Raw genomic sequence first — 14,315 nt, 5'->3', positions numbered from 1 at the left:
GGAGAGGCTCACGTGGGCAAGGGAAGCTAAAATAGGACTCACACAACTTCTCTAGGCTGGTAATCCAGAAGGGAGAGAGGGAGAAGAAAGTTATATGTAAAAAACAAAAGTGTGAGGTGAGAACATAAAGATCATTTGCATCATGGCAAGAAAGGTGGGAAGCCAGTGGGTGGGCTGAGTTCGTGGAATGTCACAGGAACACCGGCTGGAAGGAACGTAACTGTGACGCCAGTACAAGGAGTTCAGAGAATGAAAAGCCATTTTACTTGGACACATCTCACTGCACAGAGAAAACACAGTGTCCAAGGAAACAATAAGACAGCAGTAGCAACGTCGTGGGAATAGCTCAGGGGATGAGGACAGACTTCAATTTTGTGTAGTGTATAGACGCAGAACAAAACTTAGCACAGGACTAGGAGGGGCCCTTGGTTTGCAGGGAATTCCTGTTTCTGGCAGGTACACAGAATCCTGAGGGCTTACTCTTTCTTGGAGGAAAACTAGTCTCCATTTCTACAGAGGGGCAGATCTTATTCCAGAAGCAGGGGGATGCAGTCCATCTTTAACCTACCAGCAGATTATTATTGCTGGTTGAGCAGGAAGGTATTTCTAAGGTTGGGCTGAAGAAGGACTCATCTGTTTATGCTATGGACTGAATTGTGCCCTCCAAAAATCACATGTTGAAACGCTACCCACAAAGTGACTAAATCTGGAGATTCAGGACTTAAGGTCTTTAGGAAATAAATAGGGTTAAAAGAAGTCATAGGAAGGGGCTCTAATCCCATAGGACTGTGGTCCTAAGAAGAGGAAGATTTCTCTTCCCCACCTTGTGAGGACACAGCAAGATGGCTGCAGTCTGCAAGCCAAGAAGAGACTTGGACTTATCAGTGTCCACAACTGTGAGAAATAAATGTCCATCGTTTCAGCCATGCAGTCCATGGTATTTTGTTATGGCAACCTGCGTGACTACTATAGGGGGGAACACTGGAAGCCAGTAAAATTTTCCATAAAATAGCACAGCCATTCTTCATAAAATCCCACTGTATTCTCAATCGTCATCTTGAACCTATCTTTACACTCCTCATCTTGAAGTTTCTAGGGAGGGAATTCTATTAAACTAGGATCTTTTATGCTGAGCCAGTTGCCAAAATGTGGCAAAGGGACATCACGAACACAGCAAGTTCAAACTCCCCTGACGTGACTGTTAGAAAATAACCTTGGAAGCAGAAAATTGGCAAACTCAGGTGCCTTTCAACACACACACCATTATGATGAAGGCAATCATATGTGTTTGTTTGTTTTACCTCTGTCTTCGTGGAAATTCAACTTCACTATCTACTTCCCCTTCTTCCTCTTCAGAGGAATCATCTCCACTCTGAGAACAAGAAAAAAGTTTTATTTTTCATTCATTAGCAGGACAAGCTAACGTTTTTGGAAGGTTGATTCGTGCCAGACCCTATTTACAAGCTTTATATATAAAACTCACTAAAAACTATAAAACTCACTACAATCTTCACATTAAACAATGAGACACCACCCACTATTGGCCCCATTTTATAGGCGAGGTCACTAAGGTTCATGGAGGTAATAAGTGAAAGAGCCTGGCTTTGAGCTCAGGTCTGTCTGAGTCTCAAGCTTATGCTCTTAACCGCCATGGTGACTGCCTCGTGGCTAATAAACCACAGGCAGCCAGGGCCATGGAGGAGAACAGGTTTAAATGTCTAAGAACTGGCTGGATTATGATGGTTACTAATTTAGTCAGTGTTTCCCAGAATGTATTGTTGAGAAAGCTAGTTCTATGGGAGATCATAGATGTTAAACTGAAAGGATGGTCTCACTCATAGCAGGAATTTAGAAAACTTAAATAAGAGACCAGGGAAAAGACTAATCAATGCAAAGTAAAAATCAAAATCAACAAGCAACTATAAACCAGAGACACACTACAGAGGGGTGGGGTGGGGGAGAGGAAGGTGCAGGGAGGGGGGTGCAATTGCATGGGGAATATAACCATAATCTTTGCATACATTGTGCAAAGATGAAAAATGATGTAAGAATTTATAAAATAAAATATTTAAAAAAAAAGGACAAATAGGTGAGTGAAATGCTGGATTCGACAGGGTGACCACATCATTTCTCAAGCCCAGGGGTAGTTAATGCGCACTAGGAATCTTCACAAGGGGGCAGGGGATACTGTCTCCCAAATTTGTTTTATAACAGGATCCTTCCTTCTTGCAACATCCCTCAGGAGCGGGCTACATTAGTGGTTTACAAACTATTCTGATTAAGTGTCCCTAATATATGGTTATTTATCTATTTTTACATTATACACATTTGAATCAGTCCTTCGGGTCAGTAGCTCCCAAAGTTTTTTCCTAGTTCCTCACCAAAGTAGCGTGGAAAGTATGGTGAAAGAAACTTTTATGCTTTTGTGGTTTCATGCTCTTACGGAATGTGTACTTTTTTTTTAACTACTTAAGGAATTTTATAATCCAAATTATGCTTCCTTGCTCATTTATCAATTTCTGTTATTTAAAACAGAAGTGACATTATGAGCAATTTCCCAGTAAAGAATTAAAAAACTAAAGAAAGGAATGCTTACATTCTTAGACTTTGCTGAAAATTCTTTTCCTAGCCCCTATAAAAGAGTAATTTTTTTTTATATTGTATAATTTTTTTTGCACATGTGTGTTTTTAAATCAATAATCTAGCACTAACATGGTATTTGCTAAACTGGCATCAGTGTTCACTTTTTTGGTATGTTTTACACTGTGTAAAACACGACAGACTGTGAAGGCAGTGACACACTGCTGTTATTACAGCTTACCTTCTGAAGAGGCCTTGTTTTTCGAGGTAGCAGTGGTGGGGTGATGTGATGAGGGGTGCCAAGGGATGATGTGGACCTACAGCCATTGAATTCATTTTCTTCTATTTTCTCAGAACTTTGCGCATTTTCCGAGAGAGGATTGTGTGCTGGTGACTTAAAAAGGTTGGAGCTCCTCCCTGCTGGCTCAGTTGAGGGCACGTCTAGGGACCCACACTGTTCTGGCCTGCATTGGAGGTAGGAGTCATAGGGCTCAGCCGGACAACAGCCCCAGCGGGCAGCTTGGCCCTTGTCTGGCTCGGGACTCCTCCGGCAATCTGCTGCCATGGCTGTGGAGATGAGGTCAGGGCTGGAGCCAGGCACCTGTCTTTGAGCATGGTTGCTGAGTGGGCTCCGCAGGGCTGCTGCTGGCCCAAAATACCTCAGGTTATTGGCGCAAGTTGCAATGTCCTGCCCGTGCATATTGAGCCTGGGGTGGTGACTCTGAGACATGGCAGGAGGGGGTTGCTGGTATTGCTGCTGCAGAGGATCATGGTGATGCAGAGGAGGGTACTGGGATTGAGCCTGGTGTAGGTAAGGGGGGTGAGGTGAATTTTCTGGAGTTGGCTGGTTTTTTAAGATCGCTGCAAAGTCACTATGGCTGCCTCTGCTATTCCCTCGGCGGTGGCGTGGTTTGCTCCGATATCGGCTCTTGCTGCTTGAGGTGGACATTTTGGGGCTCCCTGATAAAGGGGATGCAGCAGGAGCCACCTCCATATTAGGGATACCTTCAGATTTCAACAGATCTGGCCTGTGAGAAAAAAAAAAAAAAAACCAGGTTCAGTTTTAACCATACGAAAACATATTTGATTTTGGGGAAATGTATCCTGAGTTTTACAATGCACACAACTTTGAATCAGCAGTCACGTATACATGGATTCATGCAGTGGTGATAACGGCCATGCACAAAAAAGTAGGTGCAAAATGTTAGGTTAGAGTATTGTTTAAAATAGCAGAGAGTTAAAGACAACTAGATGTTCACTTACAGAGGATTCCCTTTATTCCTTCTGGGATTTAGCCTGTGCCTCTCAGGATTGAGGGAATCAATCCCGTTTAAATTCTAATCCTACCCACGGGGTTTCCTGAGCTCATCCTCATAATCTCAGCTATCAAGAGCCTGGTGCCAGTATACCAAGGCATAAGCCTGGGTTTGTCCATGATAAGCCTGATTGTCCACGATCAGAAATCTGACTGGTGATGAATCTGGATGGACAGACAGGGAAAGAGTTCGGCTACCAGAGAAGGAAAGCTCGGGGGAAGTTTGGGAAGTTTGGTCTAGACATGGTCTTGCTGAGGGCTGGAATGACGTCATACCCATCTTTGTATGTGAAGAATGCTAGCAAGGCGTCATAGTAGGCACTCAGCATATGTTTAAGGTCGTGGAAGAAGGGGGTGGACACAGGAGGGGGAGTAGTAGCGAGCTCAGGAGGTTGAGTAGAACCAGGTTGTGAGGAGTCATCTGGCACGCCACAGTGCTCCTCAGGGTGGAGGGCCCTCCCAGTCCTGTCCTCACAGGCCCACTAGGCCAGTGGTGCAGGTCAGGTGCAGGGGGCAGTCAGCGCCTGAAGGTGCAGGTGGCACACACGGACCTCAAGGCACACAGATAAACAGTAAGTGGTTTCCAAGGGAACTGACTCAGGTACTGATTCACCACTACTTCCTTCCCATCAGGGAGTGGCCTCACCCTCCTTTAGAACCAGACACAAGTCAGCAGGAGATTTCAGAGCTGGAGGAACCCAGCTTTTTCCTTTAACAACAGAATCGTTTTCTCGAGTTATTGTGAGAAACCCACTATACAAAACATATAGAATAAGAGAATATAGATTGGTAACTGCCAATATAGATTGGTGGTAGTGGTTGTGAGAAGGGGAGATGGGTGAAATGGGTAAAGGTACAAATTTACAATTATAAAATAAACAAGCCATGGGGGTGTCATGTGCAGCATGGAGACCATAGTTAATAATACTGTATTACATTGAAAGCAGATCTTAAAAGTTTTCCCAAAGAAAAAAATTATAACTGTGTGATGATGGATGTCAATTAAACTAATTGTGGTGATTGTGTAGCAATATGTACATGCACTGAATCCTAACATGGTGCATCTGAAATCAATATAATGCTATGTAATGTTAATTATATTTAAAAGACAAAAAGCCCAGCTATAGTAGAGCAGTTGACAAGAGATGGTGAGGTGAGCCCTTCCCTGCAGGCCTCACCCACTTCATCCTCTCTACCCCTGCAGTAGTTTCTGAGATGCCTGTTTATGCAGGCCCCACGGTGTCCCACACCTTGTATGGAAACCAGAGGTTCCTGCCAGCATCCTCTATGATGAGGACCCCAAAGGCCAGCCAAAGTGGTTCAGGGTCTTACCGCTTGTTACTGATAGAATCCAGACAAGCAGTCTACTCATTGCCCATCTGGCTTCCTGGATAGTCAGAGCACAAGCTTGTAGGTGCATGCAAATTGCTTGGGAGTTTATTAAAATGATCGAGGAGATCTGGGATGGGGCAAAGAGTCAGGACAGTACCGCCATCAGCAGCTTCCTGTCTCAGGTTCACAAGCTGGTCAAGTTGAGACACAGAAGATAATCAGACAGAAGAGGTCCTAGGGAGAGCCCTCCAAAGGCCAGTTAGAGGCATCTGTGACTAGTAGCTATGGGGGGATCTAAAAGAGGGCTGAGGTGAAAGTGTCCTGTCAGTGAAGACTGCTTTTTTGACGCTGGCAGGGCAAAAATCACAAAATGACGTTGTCACAGCATTGTGTCATTTACAAAGCAGTTTACAATATATAAACACGCTTTCCTACTGTCAGAATACCCACAATAAGGGTACAGAGGTATCAGAGAGGTTAGCTGGCTTGTGTCTATGACAAAGCTAATAAATGGCAGAAGTTATAAATCAAGCCCAAATCTTTGGACACCAGGGAGTAGCTCCTTCATGATTCCATGCTTCTTATTATGAAGCTTTCAAGCTATCTTACTGGATTCAACTCACTTTTTAAAGATTTATTTTATTTATTTATACATACAAGAGCTGGGGTGTAGACTAGAGGTGTGGGGGAGGGGAGGAGTGAGAGGATTCACCAGAGACAGAGTGGGGAGCAGAACAGGCAGATCTACTGAAACACACTGCTGAGGGGAGCAGCGGGCGAGTCAGGAGAGGTCTGCTGTGCCAAATGTGTGTCAGCTCCCTGGCCGGGGATTGAACTCATGCTGCAGTGGCTGCCAATAGCTTCATAGTGCTGAGACTTAACCCCTTGCACCACTAGGGAGGCTCCTCAACTCACTTTTGATAGGCTTGCTGGATCCATAAATAGATTCTGTCTCTTCTGTTTAGTCCCTTAGTAAATAGAGACTGAAGCCTAGGCTAGAGGATGGTGGCTGGTTCCTCTCGATCACTTCAGAGGTCACTGGATTCTGATGTGATAATCATTGAACTGTCCAAATTACCTGAAATCCAACCAACAATCTGAAAGTGTAACTCTGCTGTCCTGATCCCCACTCTGGGCTGCCGTCCTGGGATGTGCTCATACAACTAGGCATCTGCTGATGGTCAAACTTTCTAATATATTTCTTACATAAAAGTGAAAGTAAAAGTGAGCTTTTATTTTGAAAAGTGACTCTCCCCCCCAACCTCTTCATTTAACTTTATGCAGAATCAAAGAGGAGCTGACAGGTGACCTCTTGTTTAATTAGTACACCCAGAAAAGAGGTGTTGGGGTTCCTGAGAGTTTTGTCAGGTGTCACCTGGTGACAATGCCTCAGAACCTAACTACAGGATAGTTGTGGGTAGTAAATGCATGAAAAATTGTGATTAATCCACGTAGTTACCTATTAGGTATATAGTTTACTACCTAGTAACTAATGATAAATTAGGCTTATATTAGTCATGGTGTGGTAGAATGACCACCATTTGGAAAATCTTAAATTACATTTTTGGTTTGCATCTTCTCATTACTTTTATTCTTAGCACACTAGGTTAAAGTTTCACTGTTGGGTCAACCCCTCAGGTTTAGGTTCATTTCTTTTCTTTAGCTTAAAGGTGAATCAGGCCTTCATTATTTTAGGGGGAATGAGGCTTTGGCAGTGCGTGGTGATAAAAACTGACTGGAGGAGTTTTCTAAGGTTAAGTTAACATAAGAACCATGTTTTGTAGTTAGGGGAAAGAGAAATCTATTTTTCAAACTATTCGAATACCAATTTTTTGATCACCTAAGATTTTCTAGGTGATTTTACATGCTACCTTATTCAAATTTCACAGAAGTCCCATACAAGAGTGGGAAACTTCGGGTTAGATAGAGGTAGTTATCAAAACACCTGCTTTTGGTTTGGCGGTGGATTTACAGGCATTCATTACACTATTGGAAAGAACCAAATAGGAGCCTCCCTGGTGGCACAAGGGGTTTAAGCTATCAGCAGCCACTGTAGCATGAGCTGAATCCCCAGCCAGACTGCTGACTCACATGGCACAGCAGACCTCTCTTGACTCACCCACTGCTCCCCTCAGCAGTGTATTTCAGTCAGTCTGCCTGTTCTGCTCCCGCTCTGTCTCTGGTGAATCCTCTAACCCTCTGCACCTCTGGCCTGCACCCCATTTTTCGTATGCATAAATAAATAAAAATAAATCTTAAAAAAATATGCCTTACAGAGTGAGAACTAGATTCTTAGAGTCCACGGCACACTCATCCTCTGTTCTATCGCAGGGCATGTTTGCTAATGACGAGGCCCAGAGTAGCCATACCCACCACCACCTGATACTGTGTTTTTAGGGGGAGTGTTTTCCCATCTATCTGAATATCAGGCTGGCACAGGTGTCTCACCGTTTGGTTTGCATCCCAGGCTTGTGAGGCACCCCTTTCCTCTTCATGAGTTTCTCCATGGCATTGGGGTGGATTATTGGACGCACAGGGTGTCGTTTGTAGGTCCCAGGATACTTCTTTTCCACTGCTTGCTCACGCCTGCAGGGAGGAAAGAAAAAGCCACATCTCAGTCACTGCAGACAGAAAGGATGGGCAGAATATTTTCATAGGCTGGCCACAGGCTCGGCCCACACTTAAGAGATCTCAGCCATTTGGACAACAAGGCTGCTATTGAGGTTAAATAGGAAAAAAAAGATACTAAATTCGAACTAACCTGATTTCATTGTGCTCTTCAGCTTATGCACGGATGCATTCAGAGGCTGACCTTCCCATCCCCAGCACACCTTGAAGAATACAGTGTAATAACCAATGCCATGGTGGAAGCCCTACTTATTTTGAGTAGCTGCTGTTTTGGTCAGCACCCCAGGATCTTCTTGCCACTATCAGGAATATCCTAAACCACTTGCAGCAGCCACCAGGGGACAATAAACTCCCACTCATCCACACCAAGCTCTTCTTGAAATGAGGACCCTCTCTGTGAACGTTCAGAGGGTGAAGCTGCAAATTTCAGCTTCCGGAACATCTTTTCCCATAACCAATTGGATGGCAATTCCACTTAACTGTATACCTTCCCAGAGGCAAGAGCCCCTGGGAAGTGGCACAGCACATGCCATCCTTTTAGGAATGTTGGGAAAATGAATAAAATATCTGTCAGTTCTCAGTGGCACAGCATAGAAGAGAAACCTGCTGATTGAGCTGCTGATTGAGAAACCCAAATAACGCAGGAAGGACAGACAGATACTTACTTAATGAGCTCCTTCTCCCGCATCTCTAGCTGCAGCATGATGGCACTCAGCTCCATGTACAAATTATTAGCCCGCTCAAGTTTCCTCTCATAGTGTTCACGAATATCCAAAGCATGCCTGTCCAAGAAAACACTGAATCAGCAAAGCCAGGTAATTTGGAAGCGAACAAAGTTCAGTTCTAAAGAAATAAGAACCAGGAGGGTTTAATCTCAAAGTATTTGCCCAAGGGGTCTCTAAATTTAAGGTTCCCTTGTCCAAACAATGGCTCAAGATGGAGTGGGTGATGGGATGTCAGAGCTCTTTTCTTGGGTTATCATTAAAGGCCATATCCAGTCATACAGAAAAGCCAGGAGGGCCACAGATAACATCTGAATGTGAATTGTGTATAATTTGTAGCCTTCATTTACGTAGTGTTGGCAATACCTTGCTAAGAATACGGTATAATAAATTCATCTGTCAGTGGAATATCCACTCATTCATACTTATCCATGGGACTAATATGGCAGTCATATATGAATAGGCACAATATCTTAAAAATTTCTGGCTTTCCGTATCATGTAAGACAGGGACTGAGTGAACAATCAGCATTATTCCTGGAGACTTAGTTGCAGATATGCATAAAAAGGGAAGATTGTTGAATTGAGGGGAGAGGATAAGAAGGCAATATAAAGGAGGTCTAACTTTTAAAGAGAGCAATCATCAACAGCAGAGATGAAAAGTATGAAAATGTAATTCAGAAAGACAGTTCCTACGAGAGGCCGCTTCCTCCCCTAGGAGGAGGCGGGGAAGGCAGGATCAGCTGACCTGAGCTCTTCTCTGCGCCTTCGGATCAATTCTTCATCTAATCGATGAATACAAGTTCCTTCACTTTTGATCTTCTCAAAGTGTTTTTTCACTTCTTCTCTCCATTCGGCCTGGACAAGGGCAGATTAGATTTTGTTGATATTTTAGGCGCTTCAGTTTCTGATATAACCATTGGATCATGTACAACATATTTTTTTCCCTGATGCTTCTACTGAGGAGCTTTACAAAATAGCTGTTCAGTAGGTATTAGTTGATGGAAAAATAGCTCATGTTAGTGTAATCTGCACCCCCCACCTACTTTTTATGTTTAATCCAATATGAGATACTATTTCTCTTGGGTTTCTTTTTTATAGTATTGGCCATAAGAAATGTTATAGCTGGCATACAAGCCATCACCTCTGGAACAAAAGAACTCTATTTTAAGTCAAGATGGTGGTTGGGATGGCCTGACAAGAAAGAACTATTCTGATAACCGCATGCTACAGTATGTATCTGTGAGAATATGATTATCTTTATAATTAGCACCTGAATCTTTCCTAGGCTAAGTTTACGAAAATATCTTGAGAAAATGTTTGGAGTAGAAGACCCAAAGGACATGAACAGCAGGAGGTGGGAATAAAAATATGATGAAAAAACAGAAAAAGGGAAGAGGAACAGGAGAAATGGCTAAAGAACTTAGTAGTCTGACAATAATTCTAAAACAGGGCTGGATATCTAATGTGATCTAAGTTCAAAATGGAAGCCTTTTCTAGTTTCCTAAGCCTTTGATAAAGTCTCTGACATTCACTTGACTTTGAATGAGTGTTTTTAGTTGTTCTGTTCTTTTAGAAATCAAGGAAATGTGCTGAACTTTATGTTTGGGTCAATGACAAAACAAAGATAAAGGAATAACCACAAGATGGCAGAAAAGGGGCAGGCCAAGAATTTTACAAGGCAAAGCCTTGTAAAAGCCAGAGTGGGCATGAAATTGTAAATCTCCCATGGATTCTGGGCCTCCCAGGTGGCGCAGCGGTTGAGCGCTGGGTTGCGAAGCTGCCCGCGGCCTCTGCGGCGCCGGTTCGATCCCCGGCTGCTCCCCGGCCACCGAAGGAGGGTCCCACATGGCGCGCAGACCTCTCCTGCCGCCCGCTGCTCCCCTCAGCAGTGTACTTCGGTCCTTCTGCCTGCTCTGCTCCCCGCTCTGGCTCTGGTGAATTCTCTCGCCCTCCCGGCTTCTGACTGTACCCAGTGCTTATATAAACCAAACAAACAAACAAATAGATAAATAAGACATGCCTCTAGAAAATTAAAAAAAAAAAAAAAAAAAAAAAAAATCTCCCATGGATTCAAAAGGTGTTAAAAAACACACTGGACTTCCCACAGAGAATCAATTCCAAGTTAATTTTATCAAAATTTGGGGGGAGGGGCAGGAAAACCTCTGCTGGGATACAATGCTGGGCCATTTCTAGACAAATAGCTTGAGATGTTTTCTCAAACTTTGTATAGACTACCACCCCAAGAAATGACTGAGGTTGACTGAGCAAAGGCTAGATGTGTAATTAAATGTCTTGCATTGCATAATATCCCTCTAGAACTTTTCCATTACCTTTAGATTCATGTTAAAAATTATTGCTCTAGGTCATGGAAGAAGTTATGCTTAAGTAGTTGTGAAGTTACTATTTTTATATGTATTTGCTATTTCTCATTAATTTTTTTTATTGAGACAGTTATATTGTAATTATTTAGAAAGTGATGACCCTGCCTATCTGTTTATAATGTGCTAGATCTTCATATAAATATATATATTTGTTGACTGACCATTGGAGAGAGATTCTGTCTTCACTTTCAGACACCAAACCTGCCAAACAATGCCATCAAAAAGTCAAGATCTAGAATGTGCTACTACTCATTGTTTGGTAACAGTCTTTGACAGTATCTAAGCAATAAATGCAGGTTTGGTTGAGCTTCAAATAATGCTATTTGTTCTTTAAATCATCAGAGAAAAATCATGAAGTAGGAAGAATATCTTTGAGAGGCCAAAGATCAACAGTTAAAAACTATTAGACCAAAAAAAGAAAAAAGGAGGTCAAATTTGGGCCTTAAACCAACCCTTTTATGCAAACACCTGACCATGTTATCCTTAGTATAATATTATTATTATTTTTTCTTAGTACAATATTATTACCTACAATACAATAGTACTGATACAATATTATACCAGTACAACACTTAAAGGGACCAGATGAAGGAATATCCCACCTGGTGGTGAGGAATCAGACACACAGATTAGATTTTTTTTTTTAAATTCTGAAGAAATAAACCTCCTGATGTGTAACTTATGGGTATGGGAAATCTAGCAAACCATCTGAAGATTAAAACCCATTAAGAAAGTAGAACAAGATGTGTGGGAAAATGCCAGGCACTGAATAATAATGTGCTTTCCTTCCCCAAAGGTATCATGTTACTGGTATATGTTAATTTTGAAGTTTCATCACACATACTTAGACTCTTTATGTAATAAGAGTTCCAATTTGCACTTCATCTGCAATCAGGCATGTCTGGGCATATCTGAAGACATGGAGGGTGGGCAGGCCTGAAGCACATTTGCACAGAGACTGAGGAGCCTCTGAGAGAAAACATGTCATGGGTGAAGGATTCCCATGTGAACTTGACCGACAACAAAACCACCATCATAGGACAGCAGGGGCATTGCCCATTGTTGCATTAAAATACCTATAAAATGGGGGTCTCCCTATTGGCCTATGGGTTAAATCTCAGTGCTAGCACCACTACAGCCTGAGTTTGATCCCTGGCCAGGGAGCGAACCCACTTATGGCGCAGCAGACCTCTCCTGTCTCACCTGCTGCTCCCCTCAGCAGTGTATTTCAATCAGTCTGGCTGTTCTGCTCCCCACTCCGTCTCTGGTGAATCCTCTCACCCCCCACACCTCTGGCCTACACCCCAGTTCTTCTACATAATCACACACACATACACACATATAATACACCTATAAAACACTGGGTCACAACCAGCATTGCTCTGTTATCTTTGTAAAGTGTAACTCAACAGGAAAAGGAAGAGTTCATTGTGTAAACAATCATGTGCAGCTTTGGCATCTTGAGAAGTGCAGACCTTGTAAAAGCAGGAAATAGCAGCTCCAGTGGGTGCTTTAAGGATGCAGTGGCATCCAATAGATGCCAGCTGGGGACCACAGTCCTTTAGCAGGAAACAGTGCTAACCAATAATGTTATACCAGCAGATGCTAAGCAGGAGATGGCTGTGTCTGGCCAGAGTTTGTGAAAAGCAAATCTGATGTTAATATGAGCCTATTTGAGATTCCCACCCTTCACTGGGGATTTCCCTCAAGATACAAGTTGGGGATCTGGGGCGAGAAAGTAAGGGGTGCTTGACAAGGTACTTAAGTCCTGTGTAAGCATGTAAAGGGAAAATCCAGTGAAACTTAGGTTATAACACTTAAATGGAATCTTCTTTATGTCCCAGATAAGGTCTAGGAAAGGTGAGAACATTAGGACCTTTGTCTTTTCCAGTTATTCAATCAGTAGACTGAAGCTGCTTTTTTCTCCCCAAAGTACAGGTCAAAATGAAGTTGCATGACAAGATGAACGGATAAACAAAATGGGGTATATGCATACAACAGCATATTACTCAGTCAAAAAGGAGAGACATTATGATGCATGCTATAACATAGGTGAATCTCAAAAACATGCTAAGTGGCGCTAGCCAAACACAAAAGGAAAAATATTGTATAATTTAATTTGAATGAAATATCTAGAATAGGCAAATTCATAGAGACAGAAAGCAGAACATAAATTGTCAAGGCCTGAGGGGAGCGAGAGATTGTAAGTTATTGTTTAATGTGGTGATGAAGGCTTTTGGAAATAGTGATGATGGGTTCACAATACTGTGAATGTAATTAATGCCACTGAATTGTACACTTAAAATGGAACATTTTATATTATATATATTTTATCAAAACTAAAAGAAGAAAGAAGCTGAGCCAGTTCCAGCCTAGCTTGAGGAAAAGAGAAGCAGTGGATGCTGGGGAGGAAGGAGCCAGGAATCAGATTCTTGGTGAGAAAACACTTCATCTAGCTCTTGGCACATGAGCCCTCTTCTCTCCTCCACAGGTCTGCGAGCTCAGCCTCTGCCCAAGCTCCTGCTAACTCAAGATGGGATAACCCTGAGGGCAGCATGATCTGGCCCTATAGGGAGAGAATGTCCCTGCAACTCCCAGTCCCTGAATTACAGGGGAGACACAGCGGCACTTTAAAGGAAATTAAAATGGGGCAAAGGCAAAGGGTGGTGGAAGAACTTAGAAGCAAGGCACATGACGCACCTAGCAGCTGGGGTCTGACTGGGCTAAAATGCTTCCTGAAGACTCATATCAAATATAATTGAATACAAGGAGCAATAATTGCCTGCTTGGAGGAATGGGTTATTGTCTAGGAATGAAGCCATAGCTTTGGCATAATCTAATATTGAATTGAAATTTGTTGCTTTGTTCATCTGTTCTACATATGCTGCATCTTTATACATGATCTGTTGATGAGCAATTTCTCTCAGGAAGGAGTCAGCTGGGCTCTTGGCACCCCCTGACTGACAGTTTAGGGGGAAGGTAGAGATCAGTAGCTAACAACCACAGACTGATGATTGATGGGGAGAGGATTTTGTCAGCAGGCAGAAGCCAAGACTGCTAGAGGAAAGCAAAGCTAGTGCTAAACAACCAGTTCTTCCCCACTTTAGGAGGATAAGGTCAAAACACAATCAACAGGAGATCCCTGGATGCCATCTTGTGCATCTCAGGAATTTATCAGGTAAATCGCAGAGTGAAACAGCCCAAAGCTGAATTTCTGTAGCTTTATGAGGGGTGAATAATAACAACTCACCATCAAATTGGTCTTTACACTTTCAATATGCTTGCATTTCTATCATCTCATTTGATCCTCACCAAACTCTAAGAGGAAGGGAGATATGATTACGTTCATTGCTTA

The 14,315-nt window shown here is 42.8% G+C and overlaps 1 protein-coding gene across 2 annotated transcripts in view; it reads right to left on the bottom strand.

The window, feature by feature from the left end:
* The window catches only part of MAP3K13 (mitogen-activated protein kinase kinase kinase 13), a 132,772-nt gene that overhangs the window by 4,434 nt on the left and 114,023 nt on the right, over positions 1-14,315 (bottom strand). For both annotated transcript variants that reach the window (XM_054700417.1, XM_037525232.2), the window contains 5 exons: positions 9,325-9,434; positions 8,521-8,637; positions 7,676-7,813; positions 2,822-3,608; positions 1,302-1,372 (listed from right to left, as the gene is read on the bottom strand). In XM_054700417.1, coding sequence (XP_054556392.1) covers positions 1,302-1,372; positions 2,822-3,608; positions 7,676-7,813; positions 8,521-8,637; positions 9,325-9,434 — 1,223 coding nt within the window. The remainder of the gene's footprint in view (positions 1-1,301; positions 1,373-2,821; positions 3,609-7,675; positions 7,814-8,520; positions 8,638-9,324; positions 9,435-14,315) is intronic.

The sequence above is a fragment of the Talpa occidentalis genome, unplaced genomic scaffold, assembly GCF_014898055.3.
Source record: "Talpa occidentalis isolate TD23 unplaced genomic scaffold, MPIMG_talOcc4v2.1 talOcc4.4, whole genome shotgun sequence".
NCBI lineage: Eukaryota > Metazoa > Chordata > Mammalia > Eulipotyphla > Talpidae > Talpa > Talpa occidentalis.
This window is presented reverse-complemented; position numbering and strand designations above follow the sequence as displayed.